The sequence below is a fragment of the Saccopteryx bilineata genome, chromosome 3 (genome assembly GCF_036850765.1).
Source record: "Saccopteryx bilineata isolate mSacBil1 chromosome 3, mSacBil1_pri_phased_curated, whole genome shotgun sequence".
Classification (NCBI taxonomy): domain Eukaryota; kingdom Metazoa; phylum Chordata; class Mammalia; order Chiroptera; family Emballonuridae; genus Saccopteryx; species Saccopteryx bilineata.
This window is the reverse complement of record NC_089492.1, coordinates 262,689,686-262,701,972: the sequence shown is the minus strand read 5'-3', so window position 1 is coordinate 262,701,972 and position 12,287 is coordinate 262,689,686. Positions and strand designations below refer to the sequence as shown.

General features: G+C 42.5%; 1 protein-coding gene across 11 annotated transcripts in view; it reads left to right on the top strand.

Moving 5' to 3' along the window:
* MACF1 (microtubule actin crosslinking factor 1) overlaps positions 1-12,287 on the top strand; it is a 370,346-nt gene that overhangs the window by 253,155 nt on the left and 104,904 nt on the right. For all 11 annotated transcript variants that reach the window (XM_066269582.1, XM_066269581.1, XM_066269580.1 and 8 more), the window contains 7 exons: positions 2,919-3,437; positions 4,211-4,387; positions 4,649-4,772; positions 5,567-5,775; positions 6,571-6,888; positions 8,704-8,870; positions 10,518-10,674. In XM_066269582.1, coding sequence (XP_066125679.1) covers positions 2,919-3,437; positions 4,211-4,387; positions 4,649-4,772; positions 5,567-5,775; positions 6,571-6,888; positions 8,704-8,870; positions 10,518-10,674 — 1,671 coding nt within the window. The remainder of the gene's footprint in view (positions 1-2,918; positions 3,438-4,210; positions 4,388-4,648; positions 4,773-5,566; positions 5,776-6,570; positions 6,889-8,703; positions 8,871-10,517; positions 10,675-12,287) is intronic.

Below are 12,287 nucleotides of genomic sequence, written 5' to 3'. Positions count from 1 at the left end.
ATAGGATTTCTGCCTCTGGCATGGTTCTGTGCTTGGAAGATTCATTGTAGTGTGTCCCCCCTAAGCCCTGGCACTCTTGTAACAGCACAGAGCAGAGATGGTTCTGCTGTCATAGGAACCTTCCTGACACCTCTGCTGGCAGCAGTCAGCTTGACCAGTGCTATCTCCATTCTAGGAAGGAAACTGCTGTACTGATGGGTGGATGGGTTAGGGGATGAGAAGGAGACATCTGGATGTTATACAGATAGGCTATAGGGTACTATACACTCCCTACTATCTATGTGACAAATATATATATTTGTCACCCCCACTTCCCTGAGAGGATGTTGGAATCTGAGGCTATCAGATTTCTGTTGGTACAGGCTAAAATTGGATAATATGCCTGACCTGTGGTGGCGCAGTGGGATAAAGCGTCAACCTGGAACACTGAGGTTGCTGGTTCGAAACCTTAGGCTTGCCTGGTCAAGGCACATATGGGAGTTGATGCTTCCTGCCCCTCCCCCTTCTCTCTCTCTCTCTCTCTCTCTCTCTCACTTTCTCACTCCTCTCTCTGTAAAAATAAATAAATTTTTTAAAAAAATCTTTTAAAAATAAAAAAATAAAATTGGATAATATCCTGAAGAAAAATAGGCAATAGTCCTTCTCTCAGTAGTTGTGTAAACAGTATAGATATTTAGGCACACTGACTGAGCTCCCATTGACTTTTGTTAGACTCGGAAAGAACATTGTTAAAACAACCACTACTTGCCTGACCAGGCGGTGGCGCAGTGGATAGAGCGTCAGACTGGGATGCGGAGGACCCAGGTTCGAGACCCCGAGGTCGTCAACTTGAGCAGGGCTCATCTGGCTTGAGCATAGCTCAGCAGCTTGGACCCAAGGTTGCTGGCTTGAGCAAGGGGTTACTCAGTCTGCTGAACCCCACAGTCAAGGCACATATGAGAAAGCAATCAGTGAATAACTAAAAGTGCCACAATGAAAAACTGATAATTGATGCTTCTCATTTCTCTCTGTTCCTGTCTGTCTGTCCCTCTCTCTGACTCTCTTGCTGTCTCTGTAAAAAAAAAACAAAAAAAACCCAACATCTACTGTCCTTCTTTCACTTGTATTCTGTTGGAATAGAAAGAAGGTCCACATAGAAACACATGGAGATAGCACATACAAATTACCTGTTCTGTCCAGAAACACTATTTACTCTAATATATAAATTTTTTACTTAACAAATTAATTTTCCTAGATCTTTCCTGTTAGGGCCATACGTAATTGTCTTCACAGGTAATTGATTGACATTTCCCAGCTAAGAATTTGTAGTTTTTATATTGTCCCATGTGTGGCTCACCCAGCTTATTCTCTCCTTCCATCAATGTAGGTAACTATTAATTGGCAATTTGTACCTTCTCTTGACTAAGGTAGTTTAGTGAAAAGAGGTCAGGAGTTCATCCCTTAACTATTTGCATGACCTCTGTCAGTAGTGTATCTTTTTGGTATTCACTTAACCCTATCTTTTTTTTTTAATAAATAAATTTTTATTTTAATGGGGTGATATCAATAAATCAGGGTACATATATTCAAAGAAAACATTTCCAGGTTATCTTGTCATTTAGTTCTGTTGCATACCCATCACCCAAAGAGAGATCGTCCTCCGTCACCTTCTATCCAGCTTTCTTTGTACCCCTACCCCTACCCCTACCTCTCTCCCTCCTTCCCTCCCCCACCCCCCATAACCACCCCACTCTTGTCCATGTCTCTTAGTCTCGTTTTTATGTCCCACCAATGTATGGAATCCTGCAGTTCTTGTTTTTTTCTGATTCGCTTATTTCACTCTGCATAATGTTATCAAGATTCCACCATTCTGCTGTAAGTGATCCGATGTCATCATTTCTTCTAGCTGAATAGTATACCATGGTGTATATATGCCCCGTCTTCTTTATCCAGTCTTCTATTTTTTTACAGTGATTAAAAGCCTTTAGGCAAACTCTTGGCCAATACAGCAAGAATCCATAAAAGAGTAGTGTCCTTAACATGTTCAAGTCCAAGTTGGCCCCATCACCATGCCAAATTCCTGAAAAATGCAACCCAACCACAGTTCAGTCTGTTAGGAGCTATCACAGGGAGCAGGAGTCCAGGAAAAGTCCACATCTAGGAAAAGTCCTCATGGCACTGGAATTATTGTCACCATTCTATACTTTGCAGCTCATGTCCAAGTCCCAATGACTGCTGCTTCTAGCTGGTGATGATTCAGGTAGACTGGAAAAGCCATTTGCAGCATGCGTGGATATGGAGCTTCTGTTCTCCTCTGCCTGGAGAGATGAGACCAGGTTGCTTTTCCCTGGAGTTCTGCGACTGTGGCTTGGTAAAGAGAACCTTGGGATATACTAAGTTCCCGCCACGCGTGTCTCTCCCGGCTGCCGTTCGCTCCGGGGAGCTGGGCAGCCCTCTCCACGTTTCCGCTTTTCCTACCAGTCTTGGTGTGGCTTCTTCAGTGTTCCTTGGTTGAAGAGTCCTCTTAGTTTAGTCCAAAGTTGGTTTTTCCAGATGATAGTTCATAAAATTAGTTTGTAATCCATTTTGGTTCTGGGAGGTAGATGTTGGTACGTCCGCCTACTCCAGCACCATCTTGTCTCTCTCCTAACCCTATCTTTAATATTGATATTATATTGTCTTCCCACATTGCAGATTGTGCCACAAGTCAGATGAGATAATACATATAAAATATGTTTAAGAAGTATGTTTCTATATGTGTTAGTTCAGCTGGAATTGGCATATGGCGTCATGCTTAGAGAGAGAGAAAGAGAGATTAGTGATTTCTGAGCATCTATAAATGTGGCCTATGAATTTCTCTTTCACCTCTAGTTATAGTTATAATCAAATTATTGTGGTGTCTGTACTGATTATCTTTTGTTTGGGGGATTTTTTGCCAGGCCCGTCACCAAGAATTGCTGTCTCAGCAGCAAAATTTCATCCTGGCCACCCAATCAGCTCAGGCCTTTCTGGAGCAGCATGGCCACAATCTCACACCTGAGGAGCGACAGACACTGCAGGAAAAGCTAGGAGAGGTAAAGGAACGCTACGCTACTTCCCTGGCCCAGTCTGAGGCAGAGCTGAAGCAGGTGCAGATGCTACGGGATGAGCTGCAGAAGTTTCTGCAGGACCATCAGGAGTTTGAAAACTGGCTGGAACGGTCTGAGAAGGAGCTGGAGAGCATGCACCAGGGAGGCAGCAGCCCTGAGGCCCTTCCCTCCCTCCTCAAGCGGCAGGGCAGCTTCTCAGAGGACGTAATTTCCCACAAAGGAGACTTGAGATTTGTGACTATCTCAGGACAGAAAGTGTTGGACACTGAAAACAGCTTTGAGGAAGGCAGAGAACCATCAGCAACTGGAACCTTAGTGAAGGACAAGCTGAAGGATGCAACAGAGAGATACACTGCTCTCCATTCAAAGGTATGGAAGAGGCTCTGGCAGCCTCTGGGTCAACGATCATGGCAGCCCTCACACTACTGTGGGTGGTTTCTGAGGCTTAGAAACCTCACAACACAGTGAGTGAGCTAATCTGTATATAGACTGCAGGCAGAATGTCTTTTTGAGCTGTGCAAAAATGTAAAATGTGGAGGCCTATGAGCTGATGCCTGATCCTAGCCATATTGGGTATGTCTCACTCTGGTGATAAGGTGGAGGTGCTCACCTCTTGTATCTTGACCAGCAAACACAGCCTCCCGAGAGACATAGCACAGGGGAAGCTTACACCAAGTACGCAGTCTGTGTTCCTGGACAGAGCATCTAGGGTTAATCCTTATTTTCATTCCTATCGAAGAACTCTGTTTAGCTCCTCAGGTATAGAGTCTAGCCAGTTCTTCTCACCTTTATTGTGCTTTGTATCAATTCCTTTTAACCCTCGAAAAGGAACACTTATATACCTCTTGATGCCATTTCTGCCTGCAACCTGATGTATAATACTTTGGTGGCTTGTCATCCAACTCACTAAATCTTCTCTTGTATGTAATAAAGTTGAGGTGAATAGTAGAATCAAGCAGCAAGGAACCCACTCATAAAAGGTAGTTGCTACCCCTCTATCCCTGGGAGGCCTCGGTACTATTTCTAACTGTAGTTACAGTGAATTCCCTGTAACAAAGCCAGGCCTCTCTTTGGACTCTGCCTAGGCAGCTGCTGCCTTTTGCTGGGCCTTGCTTAAGCTTGCTTTCCCTCCTGTCTGGCAGTGTACACGATTGGGTACTCACCTGAACATGCTGCTAGGCCATTACCGGCAGTTCCAGAGCAGTGCTGACAGCCTGCAGGCCTGGATGCAGGCTTGCCAGGCCAATGTGGAGAAGCTCCTCTCAGATTCTGTTGCCTCTGACCCTGGGGTCCTGCAGCAGCAGCTTGCAACAACAAAGGTAAGCTGGGACACAGGCTGTGGTTTTGTATGGCTTACAGTATCCAAAAGTAAAACAAATACTGGTATTTAGGTTAAAAGCTGCTGTTGGGTTGGGATGCCTGGGACAAGATCTCATTCCTAAACAATTTATTCTAGTATCTATGGCTGTCGATAAGCTGAGAATTACTCTGTAAAGCAGTTTAGTAGTTCTGGATTCCTAGAACCAGCTTTGATTACTGACTCACATGTTTTTCTTTTGTCCTTTTTCATGGACAAGCAGCAGTTGCAGGAGGAATTGGCTGAGCACCAAGTACCTGTAGAAAAGCTCCAAAAAGTAGCTTGTGACCTCATGGAAATTGAAGGGGAGCCAGCCCCAGACCGCAAGCGTGTTCAAGAAACTACAGGTATGAAGTGGCAACAGGAATAATGCGGTCTTAATTCCTAGTATGTACCTCTGTCCTGTAATAGAGCCCATTGTGTTCTGTAAGTATCTGATCCTAGCTGGGTGCTGAGGATATAAACATGAATAGGTTACCCTCTCATGAACTTTATTCTGTCATTGAAGGGCCTTTGCAATCTGGCTTCAACCTCTTTTCCCTAGGCATTCTGCCTCCTAGCCACACCCTACATTTTCCTTTCCCAAGTAAATTATGCATTTCTTAATTGCTTTACCCCTGAAGTTTTTCCTGTTGCTTAGCTGATAACATTAATTGAGTGTTTGCCATACATAATGAAATCTTGCTCGTGCTTCAGGACGTAGCCTCGAGGTTGCTTGCTTTGTAAACTCCTGACTTCTGCTACCACCTCCCAAAAGAAATAAAAAGAGAAATACTTGTTCTTCTTTCAGGCTTCTCTAGTACTCTTAATACCAATATGAGGCACTTGTGCTTTTGTTTTCACGGTTAGTTGTGATGTGCCTTCCTGTGCCTATGTTGTCTTTTACATTTATAAAAAGCAGGATTTGACTGTGATTGTCTTTAGTCCTCAGCTTCTAGCACAATTTCTGGCATTTAGTAGGTGCCAAATACATAATGCTATGGAATTTGGCTCAACTACTAATGCCCTTTAAGCTTATTCCTTCTATTTGTCTTGATGTCTATTATTATTATAATTAACATGCCATTTAAATACATTCTTTTTAAAAAGCATAACACAAACATAGTCTCCACTCTCTCTTTTCCTGGCCTTGACTTTTCAGATTCCATACTTGGCCATTTCCAAAGCCTGTCCTGTGGCCTGGCCGAACGCTCTGCTCTGCTGCAGAAGGCGATTGCCCAGTCTCAGAGTGTGCAGGAGAGCCTGGACAGCTTGCTGCAGTCCATCCAGGAAGTGGAAAAAAACCTGGAAGAGAAACAGGTGGCATCCCTCTCACTAGGAGTCATCCAAGAAGCCCTGGCCACTAACATGGTGAGACCTCTACCACCAGAGTTTCATATAGGATATATTTGCCATATTCCATAATTGTATCACTTTGAAAAAGTATCAGGAAAAGAATTCATTTTTATGAATCTTCTTTTTTTTTTTTTTTTTCATTTTTCTGAAGCTGGAAACGGGGAGAGACAGTCAGACAGACTCCCGCATGCGCCCGACCGGGATCCACCCGGCACGCCCACCAGGGGCGATGCTCTGCCCAGCAGGGGGCGATGCTCTGCCCATCCTGGGCGTCGCCATGTTGCGACCAGAGCCACTCTAGCGCCTGAGGTAGAGGCCACAGAGCCATCCCCAGCACCCGGGCCATCTTTGCTCCAATGGAGCCTTGGCTGCGGGAGGGGAAGAGAGAGACAGAGAGGAAAGCGCGGCGGAGGGGTGGAGAAGCAAATGGGCGCTTCTCCTGTGTGCCCTGGCCGGGAATCGAACCCGGGTCCTCCACACGCTAGACCGACGCTCTACCGCTGAGCCAACCGGCCAGGGCCATGAATCTTCTGATGATGAGACTTAGAGTGACTAGTCCATATGAATATATTTCTACCCAATTTCCAAACCATTGTTAAACTTGAAGAACAGTGGTGATAGCAAAGTCACTTGGTGGAAGGGGTTCTAGAACTAGGGGGAATGAGACATAGGGTACTCTGAAGGCTTAGTTGCAACTCTAAACCTCCTTGAGGGGGTGAGCGTGTAGTTATTACAAGTTTATTAGTCTGTGGCTCAGGTCTCCTAGAATAAGTGAGCCAGGAGCTTGACAGCCATGTTTTTTGATGACAGAAATTGAAGCAGGACATTGCTCGACAGAAGAGCAGCTTGGAGGCCACCCGTGAGATGGTGACCCAGTTCATGGAGACCGCAGACAGCGCCACGGCCGCAGTACTGCAGGGCAAGCTGGCAGAGGTGAGCCAGTGCTTTGAACAGCTCTGTCTACAGCAGCAAGAGAAGGAGAGCTCTCTAAAGAAGCTCCTGCCCCAAGCAGAGATGTTTGAACATCTCTCTGATAAGCTGCAGCAATTCATGGAAAACAAAAGTCGTATGCTGGCCTCTGGAAATCAGCCAGATCAAGATATCGCACATTTCTTCCAGCAGATCCAGGTGAGGACGTACCTGCCAAATGACAAGACAAAGGGAAAACAAGGGCGAGGAGGGGACCAACATTTATTGAGCGCATATGTTGTCAGTCAGTGTACTGGAAACTTTACCTTAAAGTTATCTTAAAAGAATTATCACAACCATCCTGCAAACTGATATTGTTTGTCCATTTTTTAAAAACATTGCCTAGCCTGACCAGGCGGTGGCGCAGTGGATAGATTGTCGGACTGGGATGCAGAGGACCCGGGTTCAAGATCCCGAGGTCACCAGCTTGAGCGCGGGCTCATCTGGTTTGAGCAAAGCCCACCAGCTTGGACCCAAGGTCGCTGGCTCGAGCAAGGGGTTACTTGGTCTGCTGAAGGCCCACAGTCAAGGCACATATGAGAAAGCAATCAATGAACAACTAAGGTGTCGCAACAAAACACTGATGATTGATGCTTCTCATCTATCTCCGTTCCTGTCTGTCTGTCCCTGTCTATCCCTCTCTCTGACTCACTCTCTGTCTCTGTAAAAAATAAATAAAAACATTGCCTAATTTTTCACTTATAATACATGTTCAGCCCGATCAGAAGGATACTTAGCTCATCATAGTCACTCAGGGAAGCAAGTTGATGAAAACTTCATCCTGACATAAGTTTTCATGATTATTGCTTTGCTAGGAAGAGAGAATATCATACATTTTGTTAATCAAAGCGAGCTTTACTTGCCCGCACCTGACTGAGTGATATGTAATCCTACCATGTAACTAGAAGGCATAGAAGTAGGAATATTTGGTGAAGAGTATTATCTACCAAACATAGATACATATATCCAGCAGTGGAATTGCTGGGTCATAATATATAGCCAGCCAACCTGTGCTCTGGAATGGCTGCCCATTCTGTTTCATTAGCCTGTCTATTCATTTACTATAGTACACTATTATTAATTACCAGAATTAAGATATGTTTTAATATCTGGTATGCTCTCATTCTTGTTTTTTTCCTTCAGGATTTTTCATAGCTATAATTGTACATTTATTTTTCCATATGAACTTTAGAATCAACTTTATTCTATAGAAAAAATTGATATTTTTGTTTGGGTCATATTAAATTTACCTATACATACATACATGTATATGTAAATACACATTTTTATGGACACCTTTCCGTTTATTCAGGTCTGCTTTTGTATGTTGCAGACGGTTTTACTCATAAAGATTTTATGTTTCTTGTTAGCTGATTCCTGAACTTGTACCATTTGTGTGGCTATTGTATGAAGTTTTCAAACTTGATTTTTATATGTTGGTTTTATGTTCTGATACCTTATTGAATTACTTCATTGTTTGATTTATTTGTATTTTTGATTCTCTTGGGTTTTGCAAGTACACTTTCATGTAATGTGAAAATGTAGTTTTATCTCTTTTTCAGTTTTTCTGCCACAAATTGTTTCCTCTTGCCTAACATCTTCAATACAATGTTAAATAATAATGGGGAGAGTGTTTGCCTGGTTTACAGAAGAAGAGATAGACTGTAGAAGCTTGGAGAGGTGTAATGGCTTAAGATCACAAGCTTACCAGTAAGAGGCAAAACTGTGATTGAATTTCAGGTCTTTTGACTCCAAAAACCTCCATTGTTTTCATTCTGTTATGCTGCCTAGCTTCTTTCATCTTTTAGTGTGTACTTATTTATAAGGGTTAATATATTTCCGTTAATATATTTTAGGTACTTGGATACAGTGGAAAGAATGCAGGCTTTGGATCTTAAGTCCAGCTCTGCTACTTTTTAGGCAGTTGACTAATATATTTCAGAGAAGTTAATATATTTCCTGTTTGCTTGACAGGAGCTCAATTTGGAAATGGAAGGCCAACAGGAGAACCTTGATACTCTCGAGCATCTGGTCTCGGAACTGAGCTCCTGTGGCTTTGCACTGGACCTTTCTCAGCACCAGGACAGGATACAGAACCTCAAAAAGGACTTCACAGAGCTACAGAAGATAGTTAAAGAAAGGTGAGTTCTCATATATTTGGGTCAGTGTCGGGGAGCTAATTTTTTCTTGCTGTTGAGTGAAATGATTATCTCCCCATTAATCACTAGAAAATATGACACCAAGAACTCTACTATGGAGTCATAGGAGATTTGGAGAGTGCCTCTTACAACCAAAGCTATTCAATCTACTTGATGCTTAGTGGTTTTTCTATTACTAAATAGTGAGTTGGGTTTTGTTTTGTTTTTTCAGTAATGGGGCTCAGTTACCTCTCTGTACCATAAAAAGCTTAGGTCACCTGGACCAAATAGATCAAATTTGGGGCAGCAAATAGGATTATGGCAGGATTTGAAATAAAGAGAAAAGTTGGAGACTTCCCAGATATAATTGAGGGTTATATTGGCAATAACCCTGCTTGTTTTGACCACATTTAAGTTGCTGTTTTGGAGAAGTATGTGGGTTCTCTCTTTTTTTAAGGCATACGTGGGGATGTGTGACAAAAGTGGCCAGTTTCAGGTTATCAGCTCACTGCTGTAAAACCATGATTTTTCATTAGAAAGCCTCATGTGAGCCAAGAGCTTGTTAAGATTTCTTCTCTTGGTTTGGCCAGATATATCAGGGGTAGTCAACCTTTTTATATCTACCACCCACTTTTGTATCTCTGTTAGTAGTAAAATTTTCTAACCGCCCACCGGTTCCACAGTAATAGTGATTTATAAAGTAGGGAAGTAACTTTACTTTATAAAATTTATAAAGCAGAGTTACAGCAAGTGAAAGCATATAATAATAATTACTTACCAAGTACTTTATGTCGGATTTTCACTAAGTTTGGCAGAATAAATCTTTATAAAACAACTTACTATAGTTAAATCTATCTTTTTATTTATACTTTGGTTGCTCTGCTACTGCCCACCATGAAAGCTGGAACGCCCACTAGTGGGTGGTAGGGACCAGGTTGACTACCACTGATATATATAATCTTGCTTTAGCACATGATGGCCTTAGTGACTAGAGGAAAGTAGTTGCTCAAACCAAATGCAGGTAGGTAATTTAGGGGAGGGGAGAGGATGGGGACAAATGCCAAGAAGGCTTTATTTTTCTTCCCCTGTGCTAAGGCCTTTTAGCTCTGGCTTGAAGTCTGATAGATGTGGTTGGCCATTTCCAAAACTGAATTCCAAATTGATTTCTCTTTTCTTCTTGATTTTTTTTTTTTTATTTGTGAGTATACTTACTCTAACTTCTCAGAGCCTCTGTTCTAACATCTTCCTTGCTAAAGGAATTAGCATTTGAATTAGTCAACAAGTTGAAAGAGTCAACTACCTAAAAAGTAGCAGAGCTGGACTTAAGATTCAAAGGCTGCATTCTTTCCATTGTATCTGAATACCTAAATAGCAGGCTCCCTTTAGTTTTTCTCACTTTCACTTTAGCTTGAGTAAGATTGAAGACTCCTTTCCCCAGAAATGTCCAAACAAGGGCAACAGATTCCTCACTCTGATGCTCTCCTACATTATATGTGGTTGTTCAGCCAAAGCTGCTGTGGCAAAGATGATGGGAAGGATCAGCCCTGTTAGGAAACTGATGCCGTTGTCCCAGAATGAACTTAGTTTTAGTTTGCATTGACTTCTTTACACAGCTTAGTCTGGCAAGTAACAAAACTTCTTCGTTAACAGAGGAGAAGATGCATCATCTTGCCAGGAGCAATTGGATGAATTCCGGAAGCTAGTTAGAACCTTCCAGAAATGGCTGAAGGAAACAGAAGGGAGTATTCCACCTACAGAGACTTTCATGAGTACTAAAGAGCTTGAAAAGCAGATTGAACACCTGAAGGTACGTGAACAAAAAGATCTCCAGGACTTGGGCTAGACAGCAGTTTAGAAATATATATGGATTCATGTCCAGCTGTGGGAAAGTGGTGTGAGATATCAAATTATCCATTTGTATCAGAATAGAAATTTCCACCTATCCCTTCCCCCTATCCGAGCACTGAGCACCAAAAATCTCCTACTTAAAAACCAAGCCCTGCCTGACCTGGGTGGTGTAGCGGATAAAGCATCAGCCTGGAACACTGAGGCCTGGTCAAGGCACATATGGAAGTTGATGCTTCCAGCTCCTCCCCCTTTCTCTCTTTCCTTTCTCTAAAATGAATTTAAAGATCAAAGAAAAAAAATAAAATAATCAAAAACCAGGCCTTGTGCCTGCCATGTGGTGGTGCAGTGGATAAGGTGTTGACCTGGAATGCTGAGGTTACTGTTTGAGATCCCTGGCTTGCCTGGACAAGGCACATATAAGAAACTACTGTGAGTTGGTGCTTCCCATTCCTCCTTCGCCCTGCCTTTTTTTTCCCCTCTTTTCTCTAAAATCAATAAATAAAATTGAAAGCAAACAAACAAAAAGCAACCCAGGCCCTGGCCGGGTGGATCAGTAAACAGAGTGTAATCACAGTGCACTGAGGTCACGGGTTCAATCTCTGGTCCCTGGTCAGGGCACATATGAGAAGCAGCCAGTGAGTGCACAACTAAATGAAACAAGTTAATGCTTCTCTCTGTGTGCATGTGTGTCTTTCTCAAATCAATGGAAAAATTGAAAAAACAAAACAAAACCTGAAAACAAAAAAATAATATTGGAATAATACCTATGAAGTTTCAACTGTTTTTTGCATGCCTCTCATGCTATGGTGGGTCATAAAAAAGACATTTATGAAAGTCCAGTCCTTGAGAAGCTTAAATTCTCATTGTATATTTGAGAATTAGACATTTATATGTGAGAAAGTGATTAGGAAATTGAGGAGATAAGAACCGTACTATAATTAATAAAGAAAAAGTTATAATCACATGGATGGAAGGTAGATTCAAGGGTAGGACATGCATTTTCCCATCCCCTGCAGAATTTCTCTGAACCATTTTTGATTTGTAGTCATCCAGCCTCTGCTTGTACCTCTAACACTTCTTTTTGTTGAAACTGGCCTCCAGCTAACTCGTGCGTTTGTCCTCATTGTCTTCATAAAGCAGGATTTGTCTTGAACAGAAAAAAGCGATTACTTTCATAGAGTTCCAGGAGCATTTGCTGTCAGGAATTCCCCAGTTTCTTGGTTCACAATACTCTTGGTGTTTCAAGGAATTTTTCATGGCAACACAGGCCAAAACAAAAATAAAAAACCTCATTTGCTAGAGGGTCAGTCACGTCCAAACAACTTAATAGTAGTTGTTCACATGGTGTCCAACAGATGTCACTGTATTTCCCTCAAAATTTTAAACTATCCCGTGTCAGTGCATTGTCCCACAGTTTGGTAACTGTGGCCCTTTGGAGTCAAGAGTAGTTAATAAAAGAATTGACAGGCTGTGACTTGATAAGGTTCAGTCTGTAGCTAGGCAGCATGAGCTCACTAGATGTTCATGGCTGTCTTTCTCTGCTGCTGCTCTGCAGCTTCAAGTCCAAAACAA